General features: G+C 46.8%; 1 protein-coding gene across 8 annotated transcripts in view; it reads left to right on the top strand.

Moving 5' to 3' along the window:
* ANKRD6 (ankyrin repeat domain 6) overlaps positions 1–27,996 on the top strand; it is a 185,998-nt gene that overhangs the window by 147,209 nt on the left and 10,793 nt on the right. Inside the window, exons 1-12 of one of the 8 annotated variants that reach the window (XM_069598274.1) lie at positions 703–770; positions 2,924–3,262; positions 8,724–8,822; positions 9,946–10,044; positions 13,617–13,715; positions 15,601–15,699; positions 18,063–18,161; positions 18,547–18,624; positions 22,876–22,980; positions 24,293–24,427; positions 24,735–24,920; positions 25,867–26,019. In XM_069598274.1, the coding sequence (XP_069454375.1) occupies positions 2,969–3,262; positions 8,724–8,822; positions 9,946–10,044; positions 13,617–13,715; positions 15,601–15,699; positions 18,063–18,161; positions 18,547–18,624; positions 22,876–22,980; positions 24,293–24,427; positions 24,735–24,920; positions 25,867–26,019 (1,446 nt within the window). In that variant the 5' untranslated portion in view covers positions 703–770; positions 2,924–2,968. Of the gene's footprint in view, positions 1–671; positions 771–2,923; positions 3,263–8,723; positions 8,823–9,945; positions 10,045–13,616; positions 13,716–15,600; positions 15,700–18,062; positions 18,162–18,546; positions 18,625–22,875; positions 22,981–24,292; positions 24,428–24,734; positions 24,921–25,866; positions 26,020–27,996 lie in introns of those variants that run through there. The other 7 variants (XM_069598275.1, XM_069598276.1, XM_069598277.1 and 4 more) reach the window with 7 other exon arrangements.

Raw genomic sequence — 27,996 nt, 5'->3', positions numbered from 1 at the left:
TGCCACCCCGTGGACTGCAGCCCCCCAGGCTCCTCTGTCTGTAACATTTCCCAGGCAAGAACACGGAAGTGGGTTGCCATTTCCTTTTCCAAGGGATCTTCCCAACCCAGGGATCGAACCCGGGTCTGGTTTCTTTACTTTTCTCTTAAAGTTAATGGTGGGTAAGTGCATTTTCAAATATTATTCATATTTTTGAATGGTTGAAGTACTTTGTAATTTAAAATTTTTAAAATTTGTTTTACAAAGGAGAGAATCTAATGGTTTGACCAGCTGTTTCGGTTTTGAGGAATTACTAGCCAGACATCTCTGGGGCTAAGTAGCTTGACACTTTGCTGCTCTTTCATCTCTTACCCCATCAGATACGCTGTGGCCACGTCACCAACCCTGTCACACCAGTGGGGAAATCAGAGAAGATGTGAAAACCCTCACCTTTCTGCTTGTCTGTTGGATGAATAGGAGTAGAAATTATGCACTAAAGGAAATCTTCACATTTTGAACATATTTTGTTCATAGCTCATAATGCCAATAGCCAAGGTTACTTGAGACAGACTTGAATTCTGAGTGAATCTAAGCATCGCTTGCCAAACTGAAGGCGGGGGAGGAACACTGCTGTGCAAACCTTGCTCTTGTGATACCTTGTTCTGAAATCAATGTTTGCTCTGCGTTAACAGCATGGCCGGACGCCCCTGCATCTTGCTGCCAATAAGGGCCATCTTTCTGTGGTCCAGATCTTGCTGAAGGCTGGCTGTGACCTCGATGTCCAGGATGATGTGAGTAGAAGCTATCATTCTGTTGAGGGGTGGCTGTCAACTGGGCTTGTCTGCATAGAATACCACAATGTGTAACTAGCTGTGAGGTGGGGGAGGGACAGTAGTTGTTGCTCTCCAGCAGTTTTTAGCTCCACCTTGGTGGGAAGAACTTCCTCTTGAAGCCCTGCTCTGGGACCCATTCTCAGTAGCAAGTGTGGTTTGGTTTTCCCATCATAGTTGCTATCGAGTATTATTATTTCCTATCTATTATTATTCAAGTGTAGGGCCTTGCAGGGTGTTTTGCCTGTTTCCTTGCCTCAGTATGAAGGAGCACACTACACACACACGCACGCACGCACCCAGATCTGGGCAAGTCTTGCTGGAAATGTGTCATTGATCAAACTTACCACTAGAGAAAAAGATGAAGCTTAAAAACTTCAATTTTTGTCTTTTCTTGCCTTGATTTCTGTTAGTTTACATTTAGTTTAAAAGGACCTATTTAAAGAAAAAAAAACAGAACATTGATCTTGTGTAATCTGAGAAAAACAATGCCTCCAGAAAGATTTACTCTGGTGCTCTGCCATGACTGAGAGTCATTCTCTGAGTTTCTTCAGTCCGATTATCTAGAAGGAGATTCTGCTTGGCTGTTTGGGTTCAGAGATCCATTCCTGAGTAAATCAGCAGTGGCTGGCATGGAGTCATGTAGTGCAGGGGTAGCCCTGTTGGGTTTCTGGGCAGGCTAGATTCTCTAAGAAGGGGATGTGGGAAAGATTATGTAAATTGCTCTCCAGTGGGCTATTAGGAAAATGTCCTAATGATAATCTGATTGGAAACTCTTTTTGAAAAGTTTCTGTGATTTGTACAGTAGAACTCGAAGAAGTAAGAACTTTTGTGAGGAACATAGACTCTTGGACACTTTGTACTCACAAACCCCTTTCAGATTCACCTGTAATCACTGTGCTTACCGAATGTTATCAAAGTTCAGACCCTCTGTTGGGCCACAGTGTGGGTCACCAAAGTGCTTCTAGTCTTGCGTCCCTGTGTAATGTCTGAAAACTTGGCAAACACACAAGTTGAGAAGGACAGCATTCACAAAGCAATAACTTAGTGTGTCAGTGTCATTCAGAGATTTCTGGTTATATTTGGAACCTGTTGAGTCATCAAGGATGTTATTTTCAAAAGATGCTGAGCTAGCTTTAAGCTGTTGATTTCTACCCCAGGTCACAATACACTGTTTTCTTTCCCAGCACTGTGCCATCATAACATACCTGATTATATCTTATCCTTACATGATAGGAGCAAAAATACAGGTAGAGGGAAGAGATTCTGACCACAGGAAAGGCAGGGCATTGAATTGTTGGTGCAAATATGTTGGGCAGCATCTGCTCTTCTCTGCATAATTAAAGCCCTTGCTGCCTTGGTGGCAAGGCTGCAGTAATACCAGGCTGCTAACCCACCGCGACCCAGCACTCCTGCCTCAGGTCCTGAGCTCCAGGTATCACGTGTTCTCCTATAGCAAGAGCCAAGCAGACTTTCCAGAACTACTGCTGTTTATATCAGACAAGATAGAAGTAAACTAGTCAGGAGTTCCAACAGGGTAGCCAAAGGGGTACATGTCAGCAGAAGGAAAGCCAGCTCTACCGTTAGAGGGGTACTCTTTATTTATTGAAATTATTAAAGTATTTTGCATCTTTCCCTTGCATATATTGTTTCAGTTTAAAACAAAAGTGCACACACAACAACGAAACAGTGTAAAAACAGCTGGAAGTGGAGGCGTCTTGACTCTCACTAGTTCTGAAGTAATGCGTTTGTCAGAATATGGTTCATGTGTGTCTTCTATATATTTACTCTGCTTGCTGATCAGCCTTGAAATGCAGGAATTCGAGGGCGAAAACTCCTTATGGATGGTCTTTAAAGAAGCTGGGAATGGGAATCCCCTGGTGGTCCAGTGGTTAGGACTCAGTGCTTTCATGCCATGGACCAGGTTCAGTCTCTGATCAGGGAACTAAGATCCTGCAAGCCGTGAGGCACGAGCAAAAAATAAAAAATAAAATAAAGAAGCTGGGAGATTAAGTATTGGAAAAAAAATTTCAGAAGTTACCTGTCTTGGTGATGGGTAACAATAGAGAATGTTAATATTTTGAAGAATTTACTCCTAACTTCATGTTCTACAGATACTGTGCTTTGTATCATGGTAAAGACTGAGAATTAGTTGAAGAATGACCTCCAGTGCCCTGGAGTGGGATTATTATGAATTTGAACCTGTGGAAACCAGTTCTTTAGAATATGGAACTCCAGGAGCAAATTCCCTCTTGCTTCCTGCCAACCCTGTCAACACTCATTGGAGCACTAACGCCATCTCTGATTGGTCGATGAGCAATCACACAGCCCCCACCTCAGAAATAGTCCAGGACCCCGTGGCCACGGGAAAAGGCACAAAGGAAGAGAAAAATAAGAAAAACCAGAGAAGACAGGCTAGGAAGAACCCCAGAAGATCAGAGAGAGAAAAAGAGGTCAGCAATTGTTTCGTGCACCTCCCCTGTCTTGAGCTTCCTTGCAGTATGGCTGCCTGTGCCACCTGGGAGGGATTCCTCCTGAAGAGGGGCAGGGGCCACCCTTGCATGACGGGGGTTTCTTCTATGAGCTTGGCTTTGGAATCTGCCCACACTGTGCTCACTCTTTTTCACCATGTAGGAGAAAACACATATTTCAGAACCAAGTTTTAGACCTCAGTGGTTGCAAACCTTTAAAAATCTCTACGTAAGAAACACTGATGTCCTAGAAAAACAGAGAGCTGGCAGTTCATGCACTTTGCAGACAAGTCCCTTTGCAGTTACTCTGGAACATGATGTGCATGTTCCAAATCAAAGTGCCAGACTACAAGTTTGCTGGGTCTTCAAGTTCCAGCTTCAGCGTTTTTCTTCTGCTGCTTTGTAGTTAATCATTCAACAAATATTTCTCAGGTGCTATACTTGCCAAGGCATTGGGCTAAAGTACTTAGCTTGATGGTGCCATAAACAGGCAGCCCCATCCTCCAGAAGCACCTAATTGTTTTAAAGACCTGTTTAAGGTTAATTGACTTCACAGGTTATAAACAGCATGGGGCAAGTGCAAAAAGCCTTGACAATTTGAATTCTGCCCCAACTGTGGGTACATTTGTGTTAAGTCATGTCCAACCCTTTGCGACCCTATGGACTGTAGGCTCCTCTGTCCATGGGATTCTCCAAGCAAGAATACTGGAGTGGGTTGCCATTCCCTTCTTCAGGGGTCCTTCCCAACCCAGGGATCGAACCTGCATTTCTTATATCTCCTGCCTTGGCAGATGGGTTCTTTACCACTAGTGCCACTTAGGAGGCCCCTGTCCCAACTGTGCTACCCTGAATAAGCTGGTTATTCTAAGCTAGGCACTGAACTGCACGGGACCTTGACTTTTTAATCAATAAAATGAGAGAATTAGGTGCCACAGTGCTTGGAGTGTAGTAGCTGCTGCTGCTGCTAAGTCACTTCAGTTGTGTTTGACTCTGTGCGACCCCATAGACGGCACCCAACCAGGCTCCCCTGTCTCTGGGATTCTCCAGGCAAGAACACTGGAGTGGGTTGCCATTTCCTTCTCCAGTGCATGAAAGTGAAAAGTGACAGTGAAGTTGCTCAGTCGTGTCCGACTCTTAGCGACCCCATGGACTGCAGCCTACCAGGCTCCTCCGTCCATGGGACTTTACAGGCAAGAGTACTGGAGTGGGGTGCCATTGCCTTCTCCAAGAGTGTAGTAGAGAGTCAGTAAATATTCACTGAATAGATAATGAGTAAATGCTGTTGAAGGTGTCAAACTTCTCCCAGCTTTTTTTTTTCTCCTCCAAAATTTCAGAATTTCATGGTTGATCTTTAAATCAGAGAAATAAAGATTATATCTAAGTTGCTGCTTAGCTCTGTTAATAAGTATGTATAGAGGCACATTTTGTTTCAGTATTTGAAAAGTATACTTCCTTCCTTTTAATATATTTTTTAGCTTTTTATTTTGTACTGGTGTTTAGCCAATTAACAATGTTGTGATAGTTTCAGGTGAAGAGTGAAGGGACTCAGCCACACATATACATGTATCCATTCTCCCCCAAACTCCCCTCCCATCCAGGTGGCCACATGACATTGAGCTGAGTTCCCTGTGCTATACAGTAGGTCCTTGTTGGTTATCCATTTAAAATATAGCAGTGTGTACATGTCCATCTCAACTCCCTAACTATCCCTTCCTCCCATCCTTCCCCCGCGGGCAACGACAAGTTCATTCTCTAGGTCTGTCTCTTTCGGTTGTGTAGAAAGTATACTTTTGAAATAATACTTTTATTTCCAAAGGAAGTGTTAGTTGTATAGGAGGAAGAAGGGTCATAGCTGTTCATTTATGTCGTGTTCTGGGGAAGAGCAGGTCTTCCCTGACGTGGCCCTTGACTTACGGATTCGTGTCTCAGGGTGGCTGGTTTTTATGTGCCACAGAAACCCAGAACCACCCCACCTCATGTGAGCCGAGCTCACGGTCCCTCTTGAGGGCCATGCAGGGTGGGGAGTGGCTGGCTCTGGCCTTCACTGTCCTGTATATCCGACTGATGAGGCAAGGACCCTGGCTCTGGGTGTGTCTCTGAACGAGAAGCATGAAGACCGAGGGGTGGCCGTGTCCTGGAGATGGGCAGGCCCGGGAGAAGGGACCCGCCGGAGACACCTGTGCCAGGTGCACGAGGACCACGGGGCTCCCACCACAGCCTCGGCCGGGCCGCCAGGTCTCCCGAGTCCTGTTCATCCATCGGAAATCTACTTTTAAGGGCTGAACTAGAATTGAGATTAAACTTCCTACGTTGAGTTAGAGTTTCACAAAGGAAAGTTATCCCCACAGAAGCAAGTTCAGGAGATTCATGCTAAAAGCAAGTAATAAATCACGGTGGTGTTCTGGCTCCAAATTTGCCTCAGCTCACGATTTAGTGGCAGCCCATGAAGCACAGTAAAACATTTGCTCTGAAGCCAGGCCGCCGACAGGACCCACACTTTAGGCACAGCAAAATGGTTACCTTTGGTTACGTAAAAGGGGTGTTCTAATTGGGCCCAGGAGGGCAGGTTCGTGTGCCCGCAGTGTGTAGAAATGGTTAAAGGCCTCCAACAACTAGAAATCTGACCAAGTCGGTGCTTACTCCGAAGAAGGGGGCTGCAGCCTCACTCTTGTGGCTGAGAACAGGGCACCTCCTTTCTCATCAGGTCAGTAACAATAAATTACATTTGAGGTCCATTTTGGGAAAACCCATCATGACGCTGATAGGGAAACATGCAGTCTTGAAGTTTCTTACAGAAGTTTTCAAAAACTGAGACTGGGGCTTTCCCGGTGGCTCAGTGGTAAAGAATCCACCTGCCAGTACGGGAGACACAGATTCGATCCCTGGTCCAGGAAGATCCCACAAGCCATGGAGCAAATAAGCCTGGGTGCCGCTACTATTAGCCTGTGCCCTGCAGCCTGGGCGTTGCAGCTGCTGACGCCTGCACGCCACAACTAGAGGAGAGCCCTCGCAGCAGCAAAGACTCAGCACTGCCCCCCAGATTAAGTAATTTCTTAAAAAAAATTGAGACTGGGCAGTTTTTCATGATTATTTGTTTGGGCCTTAAGTACACCTCATCTGGAAACACTTCTAAGTTGTTTGAAGAGGATGTGTAATGGCTTTGCCCACCTCCTATAACCACCGATCCAGTGGCCGTATTCTTTTGATGACATGGCACATAGAAAGGGTCCTCTTTGAGTAAGTGGTCTTGGAAAGGTGAGTGAGAAGAAAAGCAAGGCTAAACCTACTTTGTAACGGGAATCATAGCATAGGATGCTGAGGGGAGGGTTGATGACGGAAGGCACAGACAGTGGATGGAATCATGGTAATGATTACCTCTACCCTCCTGACCCAACCAGGAAGAAATCTCTTAGATTCTACAGAATGAAGAGAAAGAAAAGCCTCTGAGACATGGACAGTCCCATCCCGTTTCTGGTATATCAGTACAGCTTAGGCATTTAATAAATAGCTGTTTTTTGATGCTAGAAATTATATATGTAAAAAATTGGAAAGAATTAAAAAGTTTAAAGAGGAAAATAAATATTATTTCCCCTCATGAATTTTTAAAGGGAGTTTTTTTTTTTTAAGTTTTAAGAATGTGAATTTGGTTTTTAAGTAGGAGTATGGATGTGAGGGTTGGCTTGTGAAGAAGGCTGAGCGCCGAAGAATTGATGCTTTTGAACTGTGGTGTTGGAGAAGACTGTTGAGAGTCCCTTGGACTGCAAGGAGATCCAACCAGGCCATTCTGAAGGAGATCAACCCTGGGATTTCTTTGGAAGGAATGATGCTAAAGCTGAAGCTCCAGTACTTTGGCCACCTCATGCGAAGAGCTGACTCATTGGAAAAGACTCTGATGCTGGGAGGGATTGGGGGCAGGAGGAGAAGGGGATGACAGAGGATGAGATGGCAGGATGGCATCACTGACTCGATGGACATGAGTGTGAGTGAACTCCGGGAGTTGGTGATGGACAGGGAGGCCTGGCGTGCTGCGATTCATGGGGTCGCAAAGAGTTGGACATGACTGAGCGACTGAACTGAGCTGAAGTGGTTTTTATTGTGATGAACTACACATAACATAAAATTTACCATTTTAACCATTTTTAAGGGCACAGTTCTTTGGCATTGAGTACATTCACATTGTTATGCAAACATCACCATGGTCTCTCTCCAGAACTTTTTTTTCAGATTAAGTGCTTTTAAAGTGCATTGTCATTTGTTACAGATCCCAGGGATATAAGTAGAATCAGTATTTGATGAAGGCTATTTATAGGTAGCAGTGCAGCCCTCTTTAAAAAACCTGCGTGTTCTCCGTGTTCTAGTTGGTCTTTCCTCTCTTGGGCTAAGAAGTAAGAGTACCCTGGGGCATGTCTTCTGCCCCTCCTAGGTTCCACCAGAAAATTGTTCATGCAAAACTCTTGCCACCCAGATCATAGACCCCAAGAAGGGAAGGGAGGGACCTTGCCTCCTTTCACAGAGGAAGAACTTGAAGTCTAGTGGGGTGACAGGTGTCCCCCAAGGCTTCCACAGCACACATCTCCTGACCCCCTTGACCTGCTCCCCTTCTGTCCCACCAGGAACTTTGCACACCATTCACCCATCTCCCCGTTCAAGCTTACACCCCAGGCTGGACTTGATTTCCTGAGTGCCTGTCAGAGATAACGTGTGTTCTCGGAGACTCCAGGACTATTTCTAGCTACGGAGTTAACTGTCTTACCTCTAGGATATTAGTCTTCTCAACTGCAATTAGAGGGAGTCAGCTTCCCTTGGCACCCTGACTGAGAAAGAGAAGGCCGGCCATCCCAGGAATCTGATCACAGAGAAAGCGGTCAGATGCAGCCCTAACAGAGAAGCTGCTGTCATGGGATGTTGGAAGAGCCTTAGAGATGTGCGGTGACAGCCTGACTCCCTGAGTCCTTCCTCAGATGTCCTGGCGTATCCCTCTGCATTGTTCTAGGCCAGGGCCAGTCAGTCAAGGAGTCCACCCGCGCTCGGGTCCTGAGTGCTGCTGAGTAACAGAGTAGGCTAGCGAGTCCTCTGATGCTGGGGAATGAGAGGACTCAGAGGGAGTAAAGATTCCAGGCACTGCTGGTTACCTTGCGCAGCCCACAGTCTGGCTTTCAGACCCACTTGTCACAGTTGTGACAGTCCCGTTGCCATCCCCTGGGGTGGCGGGTAAGAGCCTGACCCTCATCCGGAGGTCAGCTCTGTGGCCCAGGGTTGCTCTACGCTTGGCTCAGGGTTACCACTGAGTTTGTGAACATAGTCCTTCTTCCCGGCATGCACTGTCTGTTGACTAGATCACTGAGCCCAGCTGGCCCTCGGTGACTGAACCGTGAAGCAGGGGAGCAAGTGGTGGGGGGCTGGAGAGTGCTGACCATCGTCCTTGCCTTCCCACCGCCTGCAGGGGGACCAGACCGCCTTGCACCGGGCCACGGTGGTGGGGAACACCGAGGTCATTGCGGCGCTCATCCAGGAGGGCTGTGCTCTGGACCGACAGGACAAGGTGAGTAGGGAAGGGGGGCACGCATCAGCCTGAAAACGCGCTCTGGGGATTTCCTATTGCTTGAGACATTGTCATTCCTGAGTCTTATCGCTTATGATTCAACATGAGGAAATCAGCCTGGAGTTCCTCTGAAAGAGTATCTGATCTCCCAGCAAACAACATTTACAAAAGCCCTTCCCTCTTTTCTGTGGCAGCAGTGAACAACCACAGAAATATAAACGGTGAAGAAGAAAAACCTGGATGGGGGACTCCGCATCCAAAGAGTCTGAGTGGAAGCCCCCAGACTGTGATTCTTAAAAAAAAAAAAAAAGAATGGCCTGAAACAGCTGGGAGGCATTGCTATCTCTTCTCTGTGCTTCCCTTTCCCTCACCCTACCTCCAGGTCCCACTCCACTCAATTCATTGCACTTGATGTTTCTTTTTTTAATAGTAAGTTAAGCAAACACAAGATCTGTGGAATTAGTTGATTTTTATTTAAAAGTCACCTATGGAGGATACCTGTTTACCGTATTTACAGATCACTGCCTTTTTTTTTTTTAAACTGTATTTACAAATCACTGTTCTCAGTGCCTGCTCATTTGTTTGGGGCCCTGAGGCTTCTGGATTAAACTTTGAGATCAGATTTGGAGAAAGAAAAAAGAGCTGTAGAATCCACTTGTCTGCCCATAGGCCCCTGGAGCTTCTGAAGCTGGACTCTCCATCTGCCTGATCTTTGCAGGGTTCTCTCTGGGGCCAGGAGTGGAGCGGGGCAGCCTCTGGGGCGGTGTAGGTGGGTGGGGGAGGGACACCACGCCTCCCAATGCAGCTTTCTGTTCTGCAAGAGCGGTGTGTGGGAGTCGTCCTCGCCACCCCAGTTCCCAGAGAGACTTAAGCCCTAATGCCGTAAGTCATCCACTGTGCATCATAACGCTCGAGTGCGTCTGGAGTGGTACTTGTTAGGTACCATTTCTGGGAGAATGAAGAAACTGGCCACTCAGATCACTCCTTGGGTTCTGTGGTTTAGGTGAGAAACCCCAGCCAAGAGAGACCCCTGGGTGGGCCTTAAAATAACCTGCGCTGTGCTGACGGTGAGCAGACGGATCAGGCTTGGGTGACAGGGCTTTCTCTCCTTTGTGCTCCCCAGGATGGGAACACGGCCCTACATGAAGCATCCTGGCACGGTTTCAGCCAGTCGGCCAAGCTGCTCGTTAAAGCTGGAGCCAACGTGCTTGCCAAGAACAAGGTGAGGTCCGGCAGGTGTGAGACCCCCTTAGTCACAATGAGGACAGCCCAGCCCGCCTTCTTTCAGGGAGCCTCCTCTTGCCGAGCAGAGCTAGGGCTCGGGGCCTTGGAACCTGGTGCGATTGAAGGCTTGGAGCTGGAGTGCTCCCATAGGCTGCAGCTCTGCCTGCCTTCCCATAGGTCCCTGAGACTGTGGTCACGGGAGCCAGCCCCAGCCTGCGGGGGCAGAAAAGGACCACAGCGTCTCCTCTCCCTTGCTGTTCTCTGTCACCCTCCACTTCCCTGTCTTTCCCTTCCATGTCCCTGGATCAGCCCAAAAGCCTAACAGACTGACTGATCTGTCTTGTCCCTTCGCATCCTGCTCCTCCTCTCCTCAGGAACTTTCCAGAAAGCTCCTCACCTGTTGCTGTCTTGGGCCTCCCCAGAGCGGCCTCAGCCTCTGTTGTCTCTCTGGGTGACTTTGGCGTGTGCCTCCCGGGCTTGCAGGGTGGGCCCACCATCTCTTCCCTCACCCACTCCCTTAGGGCTATCCGGTTTCTTTTTTGCCTATTGACCCTCAGGGTGGGGACCTGCCCGTTTGTTGGCCGGGTTTCTCCAGCTCCTGGGACTGCACACAGCTCTGTGCTGTGCTGACTGGTAAGATGTTTTCCCGTGGTTCCCTCATGGGCCGAGGGCTTCAGGGAAGCAGCTGGCCCTGCATTATGGCATCTCTAATAAAAGCCTGGCTCACTGCCTAGAGGACTGGTGGTTCTCCATTTCTTCCAGGTGGGACATGGCCTAGAACAGGAGTTGGTAAGTTTATACCAACTCAAAGTAGGTGGTTCCCAGTTAACGGATGGGGAGGCCTCACCTGAGTCTTATAAGACATGTGATTCATTTGTGACAATTAGGGCTGTGAATTATCCCAGCTGGATCCACTTCACCACACTGCCACCTGTCCCCTGAAGGGCCCACCCCCAAATTGTGTAGGGAGCCACAAGCTCTCTCTCTAGATAGAGCAGCACAGGTGAGGTGTCATCCAAGGAGAGGGACTTACATGCTCACCAGCCTCAAACTCCAGGAAGCCTCTAGAAGTTCCTTCTCTTTTTCCTTTTTCCCCACAAATAAAATTATAAGATATTTAAAGTCTACAATATCATGATTTGATAGCTCCCAAGGGTTAATGAACATGTTGATCACCCCTATTTATTTACCTTTTTGTGTCTGTGTGAGAGAACATTTGCAAATTTCAATTATACAAGACAGTGTTATCAGCTGTGTCTGTAGACTACAGACAGACACTGTTATCAGATATAGATCCACAGGTTATCAGCTGTAGTCCCCATGTTACATCTTATAGCTGGAAGTTTATACCCTTTTACCAACCTCTCTTTATCCCCCTCCACCCCCAACTCCAGCTTCTGGCAGCTACTTTTATACTCTCTGTTTCTATAAGTCCATCTTTTTTTCAGACTCCACATAGAAGTGAGATGATAGAGTATTTGTCTTTCTGTCTAACTTATTTCATTTGGTGTATCACCCTCTAGGTTCATCCATATTGTTGCAAGTGACAGGATTTCTTTCTTTTCAAAGGTTGGATAATATTCCATCGCATAAGAAAGGTCCTTACTCGGCCAAGTACAGCAGCCCCTGTCTAGAAATCAGTACTCATTACTCAGGGTGGGAAAAATGCCTGCTATGTATACAGCAGGTCAGTTTTTTAAATTTCAGGTTTGACATTGCAGCCGTTTGTGTCTCCTTTCATTTCACACGTTGGTTTGGAGAGCCTTCCATGTTATTACATGTATGATTAGTGCAGTCCTTGTGTGGATATACCATAATCTGTATTCTAACCCATGTTTTTTCATTTTCTTCCTCCAAATGCTTTTCAGCATGATCGATATTTTCTTACTGACAAAGTAAATTTTGTTTTATTTGCACAGCTATCAGATTTCTCTTCAACTTATATTTAACATATATTTTTTTCAACATATATTTAAGTGACCTCCAGGAAGCCAACAGCTTTGGGAAAACCTTCTCTGTGTGTACTGAGAATTACACTAAGCTGAGCCCTGAGCCCTACCAGGGAATGGAGCGTTTCAAATGTGGGCAGACCCTTTGTTTTGGAGGACTAAGCTAGCAGTGCTTCTCTATCTGGCTGCACTTTAAAATCTCCTGGGAAAGATTTTTTTAAAAAAGCAGGGGAGAGAAGAGGGGAGAAAACCAAACCCACATGATGACCAGGCCTGGGGTGACCCAGGCCTGGTTTTGCCTAGAGTTAGGGAAGGGATGCATCCCAGAATGCAGACCTTTTAGCACCTACACATGAACAGCCTGGCCCCACTCCCTGGGGCGGGGACATCGAGTTGCATCCATGCACTGGTCTGCTGAAAGGGTCCCCCAGTTGAGTCCAGCCTGCACCCGAGGCTTGATAACCAACAAACTCACTCAACTCTCAGGCTCAGAACTCACTAAGTTCCTGGAGGTAGCAGTGAGGAAAGAAAGACCCTGCCTAGGTTGATTAGAGCTAAGGTCATGAGAAGGATGGTAAGTGGCCCTGCAGCACACAGCTTTCCTCTGTTTTTAAAAACCCATTCTTCTTTTCAAAGGTAAGGAATATAAACCATCCTTGAGTCTGGGCAGACAGTGCCATATGATCCAAAGAGGAGTGAACTGGGCCAGGGAAAAGTCATAAACAGGCTGACAGCTCTGAGCCCACAACTGCAGGCCTGACCCAGCTTTAACGCTCAGCAGAACAAACACGGAGCTTATGTGTTTAATCTCCCAATCCTTGCACCGAATCATGTTGCCTGCTTTTCTTGTCACTTTCCTAGGGGTTATCAGCAGCCTTGCAGGTCTTATTCCCCTAGTTTCAGAGAGTTCTCTTCTTGTCAGTGAAGTCTTTCTGCAAGATTGCTGTGTATGTGATCCTGACCTTTGGTTGCCAGTTGACCTTGAAGGTAGACTCCCAAAAGCAAGAGGGTCTCTATCTGGATGGGAAGTGATAGATGCAGTTGTATTGCATGTCGTGTGGGGACCTTGCCCATAGTTTAAATTTTGATGTTTCAAGAAAAACCCAAGATTTGGGAGAGGCTTGCAAATTAAATCTGTTACTATAGCCTGCTGGAGTCAGCCTGTTTTACCTCCATTGGTAGGCTGTCCACAGCTGTTTCGTGTTCCTCTTATAACTAAGAGGAACAGCCTTGTGCATGTGCCCAGCACTCTGCCATGAAGAAGATGGTCTCCTCAGCACTCTGAATCAACCCTCATTGTCTCAGCACATAGGGGTCATGCTCCACTTTACAGGTGAGGAATTCATGGTGGCGCTTATTAAGAGCATTCCCCAGTAGCTTGCAAGCAGTAAGTGGCAGAGTTAGGGCTCGGAACCAAGGTTTTATGACCCATGTGACTCTTCTGCTGGTATGGATTCCCAATTACATGCTCTTGCCTCTGAAGCACCCCAGCTGGGTCCACCGAGCAAAAAGCAGAGAGCATAAACAGTGACTCTCCTCTAAGTTTTGGCCCCCTGCAAGCGTGCCCAGTCTGCAGGAGGTGTTGCTAACATGTGCCCCCCTCTGTTTGCCTCTCTCCCAGGCAGGGAACACGGCTCTGCACCTGGCCTGCCAGAACAGCCATGCCCAGAGCACCCGCGTCCTTCTGCTGGGCGGCTCCCGCGCCGACCTCAAAAATAACGTGGGTGAACAAAAATGGCATCTCTTGCACTCTCTTCCGTTGCCTCTAGTATGAAAGCATACTAGAGTATTCACGTGTAGAAAATGGAAAATTTGTTAATAAAAGGGGTTTGGGGACTATCAAGAAAGTATTCATTTGTTGCTAATTCCTAAAGGATCCTTTTGCAGCAGTCCCCAATCTTTTCGGCTCAAGCGATGGGTTTCATGGAAGACAATTTTTTCACGGATGGGGGCAGGGTTAGGGGATGGTTTTGGGATGATTCAAGTGCATTACATTTATGGTGTACTTTAATGCCACTGCTGATCTGACAAGAGGTACCAGTCCGTGGCCCAGAGGTTGGGGACCACTGCATTAGGGGAATGGGTAGAGGAATCAACACTTGGAAACACTGATTTTTCTCTCATGCTTGCCCCTTGCTCCTCAGCCTCTCAGTCTTATCATTTTGTACAGCAGGTGTCTAGCAAGCGGGTCTAAGAATGAGTAATTGTTTTCAGGAAGCCTCCGCCCACACAGTGTTGCACTCTTAGTAAATACTGGCTGATGCTGTCCTGGTGAGGCTGTCTGATTCTCCATGCCTAGCATCTACAAATCTGTCCCTGAGGCATCCTTGGGATGAGCTGATGATCAGTAGTTCTTGCAGGTTCTTGACCGGAAAGGTCCTACAGGCATCCCCCTTCCCTCCACGGACACTGCATTTCCTTCATGAAGCCCATGCCACGTGGCAAGAGAATCTGAGGCTTCTCTCAAAAATGACTTTGGCCCGGCCACTTCCCTGGTGGCCCAGTGGTTAGGACTCTGTGCTTCCACTGCAAGGGGCATGGATTTGATCCCTGGTTGGGGAACCAAGTCGTACAGGCTGTGCACAGTGGCCAAAAAAAAAAAAAAAGGACTTTTAGCTGGAATTCCCTGACTCGGGGCAGGCTTATCTAAAGTGGTCCTGAGAATGCTCTGAACTTCAGCTTTGAGCTTGGTTCCTTCTTAGTCCAGAGGAGAAGGTTGTGCTGAGTGTCACCATCTCTAGACAGAAGTGAAGTGAAGTGAAGTCCTGTTCTGTCCTTCAGTCGTGTCTGACTCTTTGCGACCCCATGGACTACAGCCTACCAGGCTCCCCCGTCCATGGGCTTTTCCAGGCAACAGCACCGGAGTGCGTTGCCATTGCCTTCTCCACTCTAGACAGGCAGAACTAGAGCTCAAATGAGAAGTCAGGGGAGCTCTGCAAAATGTCACGACATTGTCTCCAGTTCTCTTGTTTTCTCTCTGGGAACAGTTTGGCCTGGGACCACCAAGGAAGACCCTGCTCCTGAGTTTTTTGAATTTCCTTTTTTATGCCCAGTGATTGCTTCCTCATCAGCTCCCTAGACTTCATTGCTCCCCATGGGATCCTGGCGTACTGCTAGAATGGGATGCACTTGAATTTTTTAGAGTACATAATCTTAAAATCCAACAACTCATCCCACTTTATTAATCCATTCAGCCACGATGGATCTGTGATGGGGAAAGTCTCATTTCCAAAGTGATGCTATCTATCTTAGGCAGTGTAATCCAGAGCCTTTGGGTTATAGGAGAGGCAGGGGTCAGTGGAGTCTTAGTAAGTGCCTGCTAAGCAGAGCCTCTCTTAGTTTTGGCGAAGGTCTCTTGGGCAGCAGGCGTCCAGGACCTGAAACCGGAGACAGAGTCTGCATGGTGGGAAAGAGAGCTGCAGACAGGAAAGGGCTGCAAGCCGTGGAGTGAGCACCTATGGTAAAGGAGATGCTTGTCATTCGGGCCATTGCCCTGTGAGGAATCTATGCTAGTCTGCTAGCTTTTAAATGGTAGTTTTCTTTTAATTTTCTGTTTTGTTCTATAACCGCTCAGACCATGCTTAGAGTTTGATTTCTGTCCGCAGGCAGGCGACACCTGTTTGCACGTTGCCGCGCGCTATAATCACTTGTCCATCATTAAGCTCCTCCTCAGTGCTTTCTGTTCTGTCCATGAAAAGAACCAGGTCAGTGCATGTGTCCTCCCCATGGTTCACAGGCAGGTGCGCTAGCGCCAGCGGGGACCGAGGTTGCTGGGAGGTGGTGTCTGCTCCCACCGTGGGACTCGGCCAGTTCTGGCCTTCAAAGGAACCACAGATTTCCTGTGGCCCTGGTTTATCTGGAGTTCTGGAGAAAGCGTGCTCTGTCATTCCAGTACATATCACCACATTTGCGTAGTGAACATTTTTGGAAATCCTGGGGGTGGGTTTTATTGTTAGTGTGATTTTAAAAAATGAAACCCACAAGGAAGCGTGTCTTGGTAAATAAGCAAGGGCTTTCGGTGTCATGATTCCTGAGTTCTGTTCCTTGCACCGCCACCTTCACGTCAGCTGAGCTGATGGAGTCTCTTGTTTCTGTAAAGTTTTGTGCATGGTCAGTATCTACACCGTGTAGTAGGGTTTTGAAATAAATCTGTGGTTATTACAGTGTCCTGTGGAAATGTGATTTTTCAATAGTCATTTGGATTTTCAAAAGTTGTCTTGTTATTTTTTGAAACCTATACCTAACTGACGCATTGTTTGGCTTTTCTGAGTTTGGGTGCATAAATGTGAAATTTAAAAAATTAGATCATGATTCAGATTTAAAATACCCTATAATGGTGATTACTGATCCTGGCTGCATATTGGGATCAAAAGGGAATTTAAATATATCATTCCTGAATCCCACCCCAATGTAAATGACCAGAACATCTGGGGCTGAGGTCCAGGAAACAGTATTTTTTTTTAAAGTTCCTGGTCTAAGTGTGGGCTTCCCTGGTGATTGTCAGTAAAGAATCTGCCTGCAGTGTAGGAGACTTCTTGCAATATAGGAGACCAGGGTTCAATCCCTGGGTTGGGAAGTTCCCCTGGAGAAGGAAATGGCAACCCACTCCAGTACTCTTGCCTGGGAAATCCCATGCCTGAGTGTGCAGACAGGATTGAGAACCACTGACCTAATAGCTAAAGGTCATTCTATAGTCTCCCCGTGGACTCTAGTTTGTCAGGTCACCCCCAACACAGCCCTCACCAACCGGTGCTTCTCAACTTGGGAGGCACATTTCAATCACCTGGGGCCTTTGAAAAATCATCATGCCCTACCCATGCTCCAGACAAATTAAGTCAGTGTCTGGGTGGGACTCCGGCGTCAGTAGTTTATAAAGCTTCCCAGCTGATTTCAGTGAGCACCGGAGACTGGAAACCACAGCTCCAGAATTTTCCCTAACATACAACTAGGTGACTCAGGAATGAAATGAACACTTTCCCTGTCTACTCACCAGGGAAGGAGGCCTGAGGACGGCTGGATTTTCATACTTGATCACCGGCCAGGAATGAATGAATGAGTGATTTCACTTCTATATGCATCTAACTTATTTATGTCATCTGGTTTGGGAATTAAAACCAGCGTTTGCATTCGGAATTAGCCCACCAAGCTGCATCTGTTCATATCCTCCTTTGATTGTCTGAAATGTTTTTTGCAAAAAATAAATTATTGGCTAAATTTGGTAAGGAGTTGAAAACAGCTGGTGTTAAATGAATGCTATCTTCAGTGACTCCACCCGAACAGAAAACTCCCTGGCCTGCAGGATGATCCCAGTGGCCCTTTCACATCCCTAAGGGTGGCTGCAGGGGTGGGCTATTACTCTGGGGCCTGTAGAAGTAGCTACCTTAGAAGCTCCTGCTCATTCTAGCTCAGAAACCAAGGGGTTCTCTGCCCATCCCCTGCCAGGGCAGACAGACAGGGTCCAGAGCTACCTTTTAAAGTAAAAATTTTTTAAAGTATGAGTTAAAAGAAATATTTAAATAACATGGCTGAGATCCTGCCTCTGTAAGGTCAGGGCCTACCGTTCCCAACATCCCAGGCCCAGCATTGCTTTGTGCCCCTGCACTTAATCCTGTCCTGTGATTTCTGGCTTCCCACTCAGAAAGGAATGTGGTATTTGTGTGTAGTTCATTCAGTTCCCGAGATCTCTTTTAAAAAAGAACCACATTTAAACAACAAGATCCTACTCAATAGCACAGGGAACTATATTCAATATCCTGTGATAAACCATAATAGAAAAGGACAGAAAAATGTATATAACTGACTACATTGCTATATAGTAGAAATTAATACATTATAAATCAGTTATACTTCAATAAAATAATTTTAAAAATAAAATATGAGTTAAAAGAAATATTTAAAATAAATAATAAAAAGAACCACATAACACTTTAGCTAAGGGCCACTTGTCAGTCTAAGGCAAATTTTAGTTTAACTTTGAAAAGCCACCACCAAGTCATGGAATAAAAAGCTGGAGGCTGTGGGCCACAATCCCATGGGGTTTAGCAGGCTTTCTTCTGATGGATTCCAGGCTGGAGACACGGCACTTCATATTGCCGCTGCCCTAAATCACAAGAAGGTGGTTAAAATCTTGCTGGAAGCTGGAGCAGATGGGACCATCGTCAACAATGTAAGTGGAGTTGTAGCCGTGGTTCTTAAAGCCGTACCCACCCCTTTCGGGGTCAGGGTGTGTTGTGGCCCCTCACCTCCTGTGAACTCAGAGCACACAGCCTCGCCCAGCCTCGCTCTGGAAGAGCTGCTGCGTGCCGACCCCACGACCCCTGGGGCCCGAGGGGGTGGGCTCGAGGGGACCCCTGCTCTCAACAGCCCTGTGAGTTACAAACCCTGAGGGCCCATCTTCAGACAATTCAGTGAGCACGTCCTGACATGAAAAGGATCAGGGGTGTCTAAGTAAACTGGCAAATAGATGTTACCGGAAGTGACTGTCCTGGCTGGCCTGTGCGTGCCCCCGGCTGGAGTCCCGTACTCACTGGTTCTCGCTGTGCCTTCCTTAGGCAGGCCGGACTCCGCTGGAGACTGCCCGCTACCACAATAATCCGGAAGTTGCTCTCCTCCTCACTAAAGCGCCCCAGGTAGGATCTGCTGCATTTTCCCTTGTATTGATTATGTGGGGGCTGCAGAGTTGTTGGGATTCCTTGGGTTGCGATCTACTGAAGCCAGATCAAACCGCCTTATGTAAGGGACTGATGGGTCTCCTGAGCAGGTAGTGGGACAGGTAGGAATCCACGGGAGCCTCTAGGAAACTGGAACCAGAGACTTCAGGCCCAGCAGGCTGTTCTCATACACAGCATCATCTCCTCTCTGTGGCTGGATCATTGTCACAACCAGTTCCCTGGATCATAATTTCCCAGCCAGGGAAAAGTACCGGTTTAAAATGTAGGAGAGACTTCCCTGGCATTCCAGCGGTTAAGACTCTGCTTCCCGTGCAGGGCACGTGGGTTTGATCCTTGGTGGGGAAACGAAGGTCCCATAGGGTGTGCAGTGCAGCCAAAAAATGAAAACCATAAAACATCATAGGAGAAGGTCGGTGGTGATTGGGAGCTTGGGGCAGATGCCCAAAACAAGTGGGACAGAGGTGCTTGAGGGAGATGGTGGCATCTGTTTGACCACGTGGTTACAAGAGGTATTTCTCAGAGAAAGGTGGGAATGGGCATCTGTCTGGGCAGCCGTATATGTCTACTAGAGGCAGTTGAGTACAGTACAGTTGTAGTCCTTTTAATTAAATATTGCATGATGGTATATTGGCCATCATTCAATTTTAATAGATGACTGATATTTGAAGTTGAAATGATCTAAGTCAGAAATTTAGTCATGATAATTTATAAGCTATTTATGATTCCAGCACCCTGAAATAGCTTCGTTTATATTACCTTCCACAGATACATAATTTTTATATAGCTGTGCCTACTATGTATATCCTCGCTTGTATTCTCCCCTTTATCCTATCTATGATAGGAAACTGTTCTGCAGTCTTCACAAGTATTTATCATAGTGGAAGCATAATATTCTTTTCTGGTTGCTGACCAGTATTAAACTATTTCCTTAATGTTAGACATTTTGGTTACTTCCCAGTTGGAGCTACTCTGTTCCTTTACAGCGAACAGTGATTGGTTTTCCACCTTATTCTGGCTAATGCTGCAAGAAGGCAAAATCTTGGGGAGCCAAAGGGACAGCCTGGACCCCAGGTGTTGCCCAGGCCCAGCCAACCTCGGGTTCTGGGTGGCGTTGATTCCATCTATGTGTTGAAAACATGCCTGATATAACTAGCAGTTTCTGGAAGTAGTTAAGGTTTTATCTCTTACAGAATCGATCACCCTCTTGCCCGTGGAGTAAGTCCTTTTCAGTGGGCTCTGAAGATCCACAGAGCCCCTGAAAGGTGTGAGTCGGATGCTCCTTCAGAAAAAGGCTCCACCTTTGTCTAGCTGTTTGCAAACAAATTCTCAGCATAATCACCTCCAGAATCCTGATAGAAAAATGCTAGCCTCTCCTGGATCAAAAAGGACAGGCTGCTGTATAAGTGTCAGAATCCATCATACTTGCCTGGCATTTCAGAGTCTGGCAGTTTAATGGACAGCAGCCCTGTACTCAGCCATGTGAAGACCATCAAGTCTTATGGGGTGGAGGATCCCCCTGGCACACAAGGACTGATGTGCCTTTAACCTGCCTGTCATTTATCTTCTAGAGCCCAGGGATCTGGATTCCCAGGGATAAAGCTCACTTGTGAACTATTTTCCTGTGTGGGTTCTCCTTTAGCCTTTACCATTTAAAAAAATGGCTTGGGACGTCCCTGGTGATCCAGCGGCTCAGACCCCGTGCTCTCATTGCAGGGGGCCCAGGTTTGATCCCTGGTCAGGAAACTAGATCCCACATGTCACAACTAAGACCCAGTGCAGCCAAATAAAGAAATATTGTTTAAAAAAAGCTTAAGGGAGGGGGTTTCAGGATGGGGAACACACATACACCCATGGCTGATTCAAGTCAATGTATGGCAAAACCAATACAATATTGTAAAGTAAAATTAATTAATTAAAAAAAAATAAAGGCTTAAGCAAGATTTTCCACACCCAAACTGAATAGCAAATAGAATATTTTTTTAAAGTTTTTTTCTTTTCTTTTTTTTTTTTACATAATTGTATGTACAAACCCTTATTTTTCAATGCACAGTAAAAGCTTTGGAATATGCATAAAATTGTACGCATAACTATTTTGTTGATCTGTAGTTACAGAAATGGCCTCAGTGTTTGTCTTAACTGAAATGAAAAATTCTCTTGTCCCAGTACCTTAGTTGATCATGGATTTTGATGGTTCACAGCAGTACTAAGAGGGTATTTCCTTCAGAGACTTTAAGATTAATATTCCCTGATTTCTGTGAGGTGGAGAAGACTGATGATCTGAGTGGATGGTATAGTTCTCTGAGAAAGGCTGTGAGCCATGCAGAGTTGTCACTGGCTAATAATGTGGTCAGTGGAGGGAATTTTCTGATTATTTTGTGTATGGTGAACTGAATGTTACTTCTCATTTTTGGTTGATGCTTTGGAAAGTGACTTCTAGGCTGATTCTGGAGCTTTGTCCTGTTCTAAGTGTCCATAAAGCAGATGAGCAGCGGGCACTAGTTGCTTCTTTTCATCTGACTCGACTTCCTACTGAGTCTAAATTTAGCTTAGGACACTGGTTCTCAGACCTTTTCTGTCTAAAGACCCTTTAACTTTTCTTCAATGTTATGGAGACCCATAATGAACTTTATGTATGTGAGTTTATATCTATCAGTAGTTACCAATTGAAAATAACGTTGAGAAATAGTAAATACTTTATCATTTGAAAGTAAATCCATTTTGTAATAACAAATAGCATTTTGCAAAAGAATACTTTTCAAAACAAAAATTGAGGAGTGTAGAATTGCTGAACATTTTTTGCATATCTTCTTATTGTCTTACTTAGATCAGAATTCTGCCATCTTTTATTTCTGCATGCCGTCTATTGTAACATCACTTACGTAGCTTCTGGCAAATACCACAGTATACTCATGAGAGAATGAGCATGAAAAAGGCCAATGTTGTTGTAATATTATGTAAGTAATCTTAACCTCATGGACACAGGGGTCCTTGGACACTTTTAGACCTGCTGGCTTTCAGGGGATGAGAATATAATTTAAAAATTCTGTTCAGCTGCAGGCATGTATTTTCCATTTAGGTGGTACCCACTACCTGTTGAGGGTGTTTTGTTGTTGTTTTTTTTTTCGGTCCTATAATGTGTCGCTTGAATTTAATGAACACAAGAAGAAAGTCTGACCTTGAGATGAAAATCACTAGGCTGAATTTCAGAGAACACTTGTCTATCTATAAGACAATAAAATACTGTTTTATTGCAGAAAGAGTGTGACCACAAAAGTGCTTCCGACTTCTGGACCTCCTCTGGTTTTTTAAAGGGAGTGAACCCTGGAGCTAGGAGTTAGGGAGTCTGGAGGAGAAGGGCGTGGGGCTCAGCCAGAGACTGAAGGTTTCCAGCAGCTCAAAGATCTGTGTTCTGTGTTCGCTTAGAAGCCTTTCTGCCGACTAAGCGACTCTGAGCCCCCGCCCCCGGCAGGTGGGAGACGCCTGACAGTGGCCGAGGGACCAGGTCTGCCTGCTACCTACGTTGCCTTGGTTAATACCAGCAGCTCCCTGTTCTCATGTTACAGAATCCAGAGCACAGAAAGGTCAAATAGCTTGCTGGAAGGTCTCCAGCTTGCTGCTCGGCTTCAGTCTGCAGGGCCCCACGTGTACTTGCTTGTGTCCCATCCATGTCTCTGCACTCGAAGAGGCTGACCAAAGGCTTCTTCTGGGGGAAGAGACTCAGCCCCGTGGCTGGTACCATGGCTCACAGGTGCATCTCAGTTATATTTGAATGAAAGTCCTATTTGAATATGACTTGGATACAATTCGGCCAAGAAGGAAGTTTGATGGGCTAGATCAGGCCCTGTATCCCAAGACAGACTGTGGCTGGCATAGGGCTGCCGCGTCGCACAGCTCCAGGGGACGCCGTTCCTGTCCTGGACTATGTGAGTGGTGCTCCCTGGAGCTGAGCAGCGCACAGCCTGCTCACACCTGCATGGCGGCCCTGGCCTAGCACCACGTGCCTGTTAGTGTTATTGTAGACCGTGAGCTCCTCAAGGTCAGGATGATGTACTTGCATCTCTGGGGCCCTAAGTACCCAGCACAGGGTGTAAGGGACATAGCAGGTGGTCCAGAGGCACTTGTTTGATGTGGTCTCCCCGGCTCGGCTGGAGGCTCTTGTCAGGTCCGCACACACCAGTAGTTTGTAACGATGCCTCTTGCCTCCTTCAGGTCTTGCGCTTCAGTCGTGGGCGAAGCCTGAGGAAAAAGAGAGAGAGGCTCAAGGAAGAGAGGAGAGCTCAGTCTGTGCCGAGAGATGAGGTGGCACAAAGCAAGGTGGGGGGCGGCCCTCCCGCCCGCCTGCGTGTGGGAAACTGTCTCCCTGCCTCCTCTGGGCCCGCCTCGGTCTCTCCTTCCTGCTGGGTCCTTCAGAGCTTGTCTTTTCTTCCGGCCTCTTGTCTTCCACTCTCCCAAGATTTCAGGCTGCGGGCTCGCATGCCACTGGTCTTTTCCAACACCCCGTGTATTTGTGAGCCCTGAGTATCTGTGGCCTCGTCACTGCCACGCGGACAGCACGGCTTCTGACAGCACACCCTCCATCGTGGAGAGCAGTGGTTTGCAAAATGTGATCCGCTTGTCACCTGGAACCTTGTTAGACATGCAAATTTGGGGGCCTCACCCCAGACCCACTGGATCAGAAACTCTGAGGTGGGGCCCAGCAATCTGTGGTTGAGCAAGCTCTCCAGGTGATTTCAATCTGGACTAAAATTGGAGGACCACTGGCATAGCTTGCTGTCTCTGTTTCCTCTTAGGGAATAAACCAAGGCAGTGCCAGCCCACATGGCTCCTCGTGCAGATTAGGAAAAGATGCCTCCTGGACAGATCAGCCCAGCACAGGGCACTTACGGTGAAAAGAGCCGGAGTTGGACTTCAGCTCCCTCTGCCTCACTCGTGCCCTCAGCTTTGTGCCTTTGTGCAGTGAACAGCTTGCACAACTGCACTTGGCAGCTCTGGAATAAACCATGCCTTTCAGCTCCCCCAGAGGGAAGACGACTAGGATTTAGAGACAATTTGGGGGACATAAAATTTTATACCAAGTACTTGTCTTTCTGTCCATTTGAGAATCTTATCAATTTCCAGGGTTAAGGCATTGTAACTTTCATTACATTCCTGTGTATGAATTATACATGTTAACTTGTAAACGTTCTCAAAAGGACCAGAAATGGTGATTTTTTTCCCCCTTCATTTCAAAGGGTTCTCATTCTCCTCTATGAATTGTGAGGGTCCAAGTTCTAAGAATGAGTGAGGTTGTCTTTTTGTTGAAATGTGAAAGATTAAAAAACCCTGTAATGCTGAAGTGTTTCATGTGTGCTAGCTTCCTGAAGTTCTAAAACACAGAATGAGACCCAAGATGATATCTAGTTTGGCACCTAATAAATAAAAAGACAAATATTCAACTCCCCAGGAAAAGCACAGGTGTTCAGTTAGAATCACAAGCAGTGCTCCCAGTGTCTGAAATTTGTCATTTTTTAATGATTCCCAGGGGTCCTTTAAGTGGATGGAGTCTGGGAAATGTTTATGCCATGATGGAATAAGGCTGAGGGGTCCAGTAGAGGAGGTGTCTGGGTCTTTTCTCCCCCCTCTGTAGGGAAGTGTCTCGGCAGGAGACACCCATAGCAGTGAACAGGCTGCACCCAGGAAAGAAGAGACCAGAGAAGATGTCCTGTCTGCCTCCCCGGAGCCCAGAGCAAAGGACAGCAGACAGAGAAAGTCAAGACCCAAGGTCAGGAGGCACGTGAGAGTCACCGAGAGGGCTGGGAGGTGGGCTGGCGGAGGGCCCCTGGGATAGCATCATGCCCAGCAGTTAAAAAGCCACTTCACTTGGCTTGCTTGCTGCTTTGGAGCTAGAGCACAGAAATTGGCCCTGGCCAGCTACAGACACAAGGTTAGCGTGTGACAGTTCTCTCGGCACGTGGTCCCTAGAGTAGAACGCTGCCAGAGAGCGTGGTGGGCCGGGTGGGAGCTACCAGCTGGGTGTCAGGCTCGCAGATGTCACGTGCTCATGGCGGCGGTCTCCTCCTCTCCCACAGGTGTCAGCGTTTTCTGACCCCACCCCTCCAGCAGACCAGCAGCCCGGACAGCAGAAGAACGTGCACGCTCACAATCACCCGAAAAAGAGGCCCAGGCATCGCTGCTCGCCCCCGCCCCCTCCGCATGAGTTCAGAGCATACCAGCTCTACACGCTGTACCGGGGCAAGGACGGCAAAGTGATGCAGGTACCTGCTGGGCCCTGTCAGGACAGGACCAAGGGCTGTAAGCAAAGAGTCTGTGTAACCCTGTTGCTGGAGGCTAATATCCACTGTAGGCAGTGACTGCAGAAGGCAGGAGCTTTGATAATAAGCCAGCTGGCCCTCCCCACCTAAATAGTACAGTACCCTCCTGCTGCTTAGGCCTGGTGAGCCAAGGGATGTTACAAGGCTTTCTGCACTCACCTTGTTCAGTTGCTAAGTCATGTCTGACTCTGTGACCTGATGACTGCAGCACACCAGGCCTCCCTGTCCCTGACTGACTCTGGGAGCTTGCCCAAGTTCATGTCCATTGAATCGGTGATGCCATCCAACCATCTCATCCTCTGTTACACTCTTCTCCGTTGCCTTCAATCTTTCCCAGCATCAGGATCTTTTCTAATGAGTCAGTTCTTTGCATCAGGTGGCCAAAGTATTGGAGGTTCAGCTTCAGTGTTGGTCCTTCCAATGAGTATTCAGTGTTCATTTCCTTTAGGATTGACTGGTTAGATCTCCTTACAATCCAAGGGACTCTCAAGAGTTTTCTCCAGCACCATCCTTAGGTGACCAGATAATCTTGAGACCAGAGAAAGGATAAAAGCAGCTTGAAGGAGTTCCTTGGCAGTCTGGTGGGTAGGACTTGTTGCTTTCACTGCCAGGGGCCTGGGTTTGATCCCTTATCTGGGAACTAAGATCTTGCAAGCTGCATGGAGTGCACACACACACAAAAAGCCAACTGAGGACTGAGACTGAATGTTATCCTCTCTGAATCTTCTTAGCATTTACCAGCCCTATAGGCTTGGCTTGTTAGATAGTCCAGAGCTACCACAGGGTGAGTCTCCTCCATCACATGTGTCCCCCAGGTGTACTGGCCAACACAGGATGGGTACCAAGGAATAAATGAGTTGAACTGATTCCTTTCTGGCTTTCCTCTTAGGCACCAATAAATGGCTGTCGGTGTGAACCCCTGATCAGTAAGCTGGAGAATCAGCTGGAAGCAACTGTGGAGGAGATCAAAGCAGAGCTGGTGTCGGTTCAGGATAAGATGAACGTGAAGCTGGGGCACATGGAGAATAAGACCCAGCACCAAGTAAGTGGTCGCCATTCTCCTCATGATGCAGTGTTCTGACAGAAATGAAATCCGAGACCTCAGCACGCCTTTCTGTCCTGCGAACTCTACCCTGAGCATGCTGGGCAGGCTGTCAGAGAAGAGGCCTGTAATTTCTTTAAAGCCATTGTGATTTCTTTCTTTTTTTAAAAAAAATCTTATTGGAGTATAGTTGCTTTACAATATTGTGTTGGTTTTTGCTGTAGAGCAAAGTGACTCAGCCATACATTTACATGTATCCCCTCTGTTTTGGATTTCCCTCCCGTTTAGGTCACCACAGAGTAGAGTTCCCTGTGCTACACTCATTAGTTATCTGTTTTATACGTAGCAGTGTAGGTAGGCAGGCTTAGTTGCTCAGTTGTGTCCAATTCTTGTGACCCCATGGATTGTAGCACACTAGGCTCCTCTGTCCACGGGACTCTCCATGGGTTGCCATTTCCTTCTCCATACATAGTAGTGTATATATATGTAAATGCCCATCTCAATTCATCCCACCTCCTCTTCCTCCCTTGGTATCCATATGTTTGTTCTCTGTGTCTCTATTTGTGCCCTGCAAATAGGTTCATCTGTACTGTTTTTCTAGATTCCATATATATGCAGTAAAATAGAGAATATTTTTCTTTTTCTGACTCATTTTGCATGACCGTCTCTACGTCCATCCACATCTCTGCAAATGGCACAATTTCATTCTTCTTCATGGTTGAGTAGTATTTCATTGTTTATGTGCACCACATCTTCTTTATCCATTCCTCTGCTGATGGACATTCAGGTTGCTTTAATGTCCTGGCTGTTGTAAACAGTGATGCAGTGAACATAGCTGGGTGTTCTGGGGTGCTCATATCTTTTGGAATTATGGTTTTCTCCAGGTATATGCCCAGGAGTGGGATTGCTGGGTCATATGGGAGAAATTTCAATAACCTCAGATATGCAGATGACACCACCCTTATAGCAGAAAGTGAAGAAGAACTAAAAAGCCTCTTAATGAAAGTGAAAGAGGGGAGTGAAAAAGTTGGCTTAAAACTCAACATACAGAAAACTAAGATCATGGCATCTGGTCCCATTACTTCATGGGAAATAGATAGAGAAACAGTGGAAACAGTGACAGACTTTATTTTTGGGGGCTCCAAATCACTGCCGATGGTGACTTTAGCCATGAAATTAAAAGACGCTTGTTCCTTGGGAGAAAAGTTATGACCAACTTAGCATATTAAGAAGCACTTTGCCAACAAAGGTCTGTCTAGTCAAAGCTATGGTTTTTCTATTAGTTATGTATGAATGTGAAAGTTGGACTATAAAGAAAGCTGGGCACCAAAGAATTGATGCTTTTGAACTGTGGTGTTGGAGAAGACTCTTGAGAGTCCCTTGGACAGCAAGGAGATCCAACCAGTCCATCCTAAAGGAAATCAGTCCTGAATATTCACTGAAAGGGCTGATGCTGAAACTGAAACTCCAATACTTTGGCCATCTGATGCAAAGAACTGACTCATTAGGAAAGACCCTGATGCTGGGAAAGATTGAAGGCAGGAGGAAAAGGGGATGATGGAGGATGAGATGGTTGGATGGCATCACTGACTCAATAGACATGAGTTTGAGTAAGCTCCATGAGTTGGCAATGGACAGGGAAGCCTGGCGTGCTGCTATCCAGGGGGTTGCAAAGAGTCAGACATGACTGGGTGACTGAACTGATGATAGGTCTAGTTTTAGTTTTGTAAGGAACCTCTATGCTGTTCTCCATAGTGGATACTTCAGTTCACATTCCCATCAGCAGTGTAGGAGGACTCCCTTTTCTCCACACCCTCTCCAGGGTTTATTGTTTGTAGACTTTTGATGTTGGCCATTCTGACTGATGTGAAGTGATACCTCATTGTAGTTTTGATTTGCATTTCTCTAATTTTTACTCGTGTTGACCATCATGTGCCTCCTGGCCACCTGTGTGTCTTCTTTGCAGAAATGTCTATT

The sequence above is a fragment of the Ovis canadensis genome, chromosome 8, assembly GCF_042477335.2.
Source record: "Ovis canadensis isolate MfBH-ARS-UI-01 breed Bighorn chromosome 8, ARS-UI_OviCan_v2, whole genome shotgun sequence".
Classification (NCBI taxonomy): Eukaryota; Metazoa; Chordata; class Mammalia; order Artiodactyla; family Bovidae; genus Ovis; species Ovis canadensis.
The sequence above is the reverse complement of the archived record's forward strand: the minus strand, read 5'-3'. Positions and strand labels throughout refer to the sequence as shown.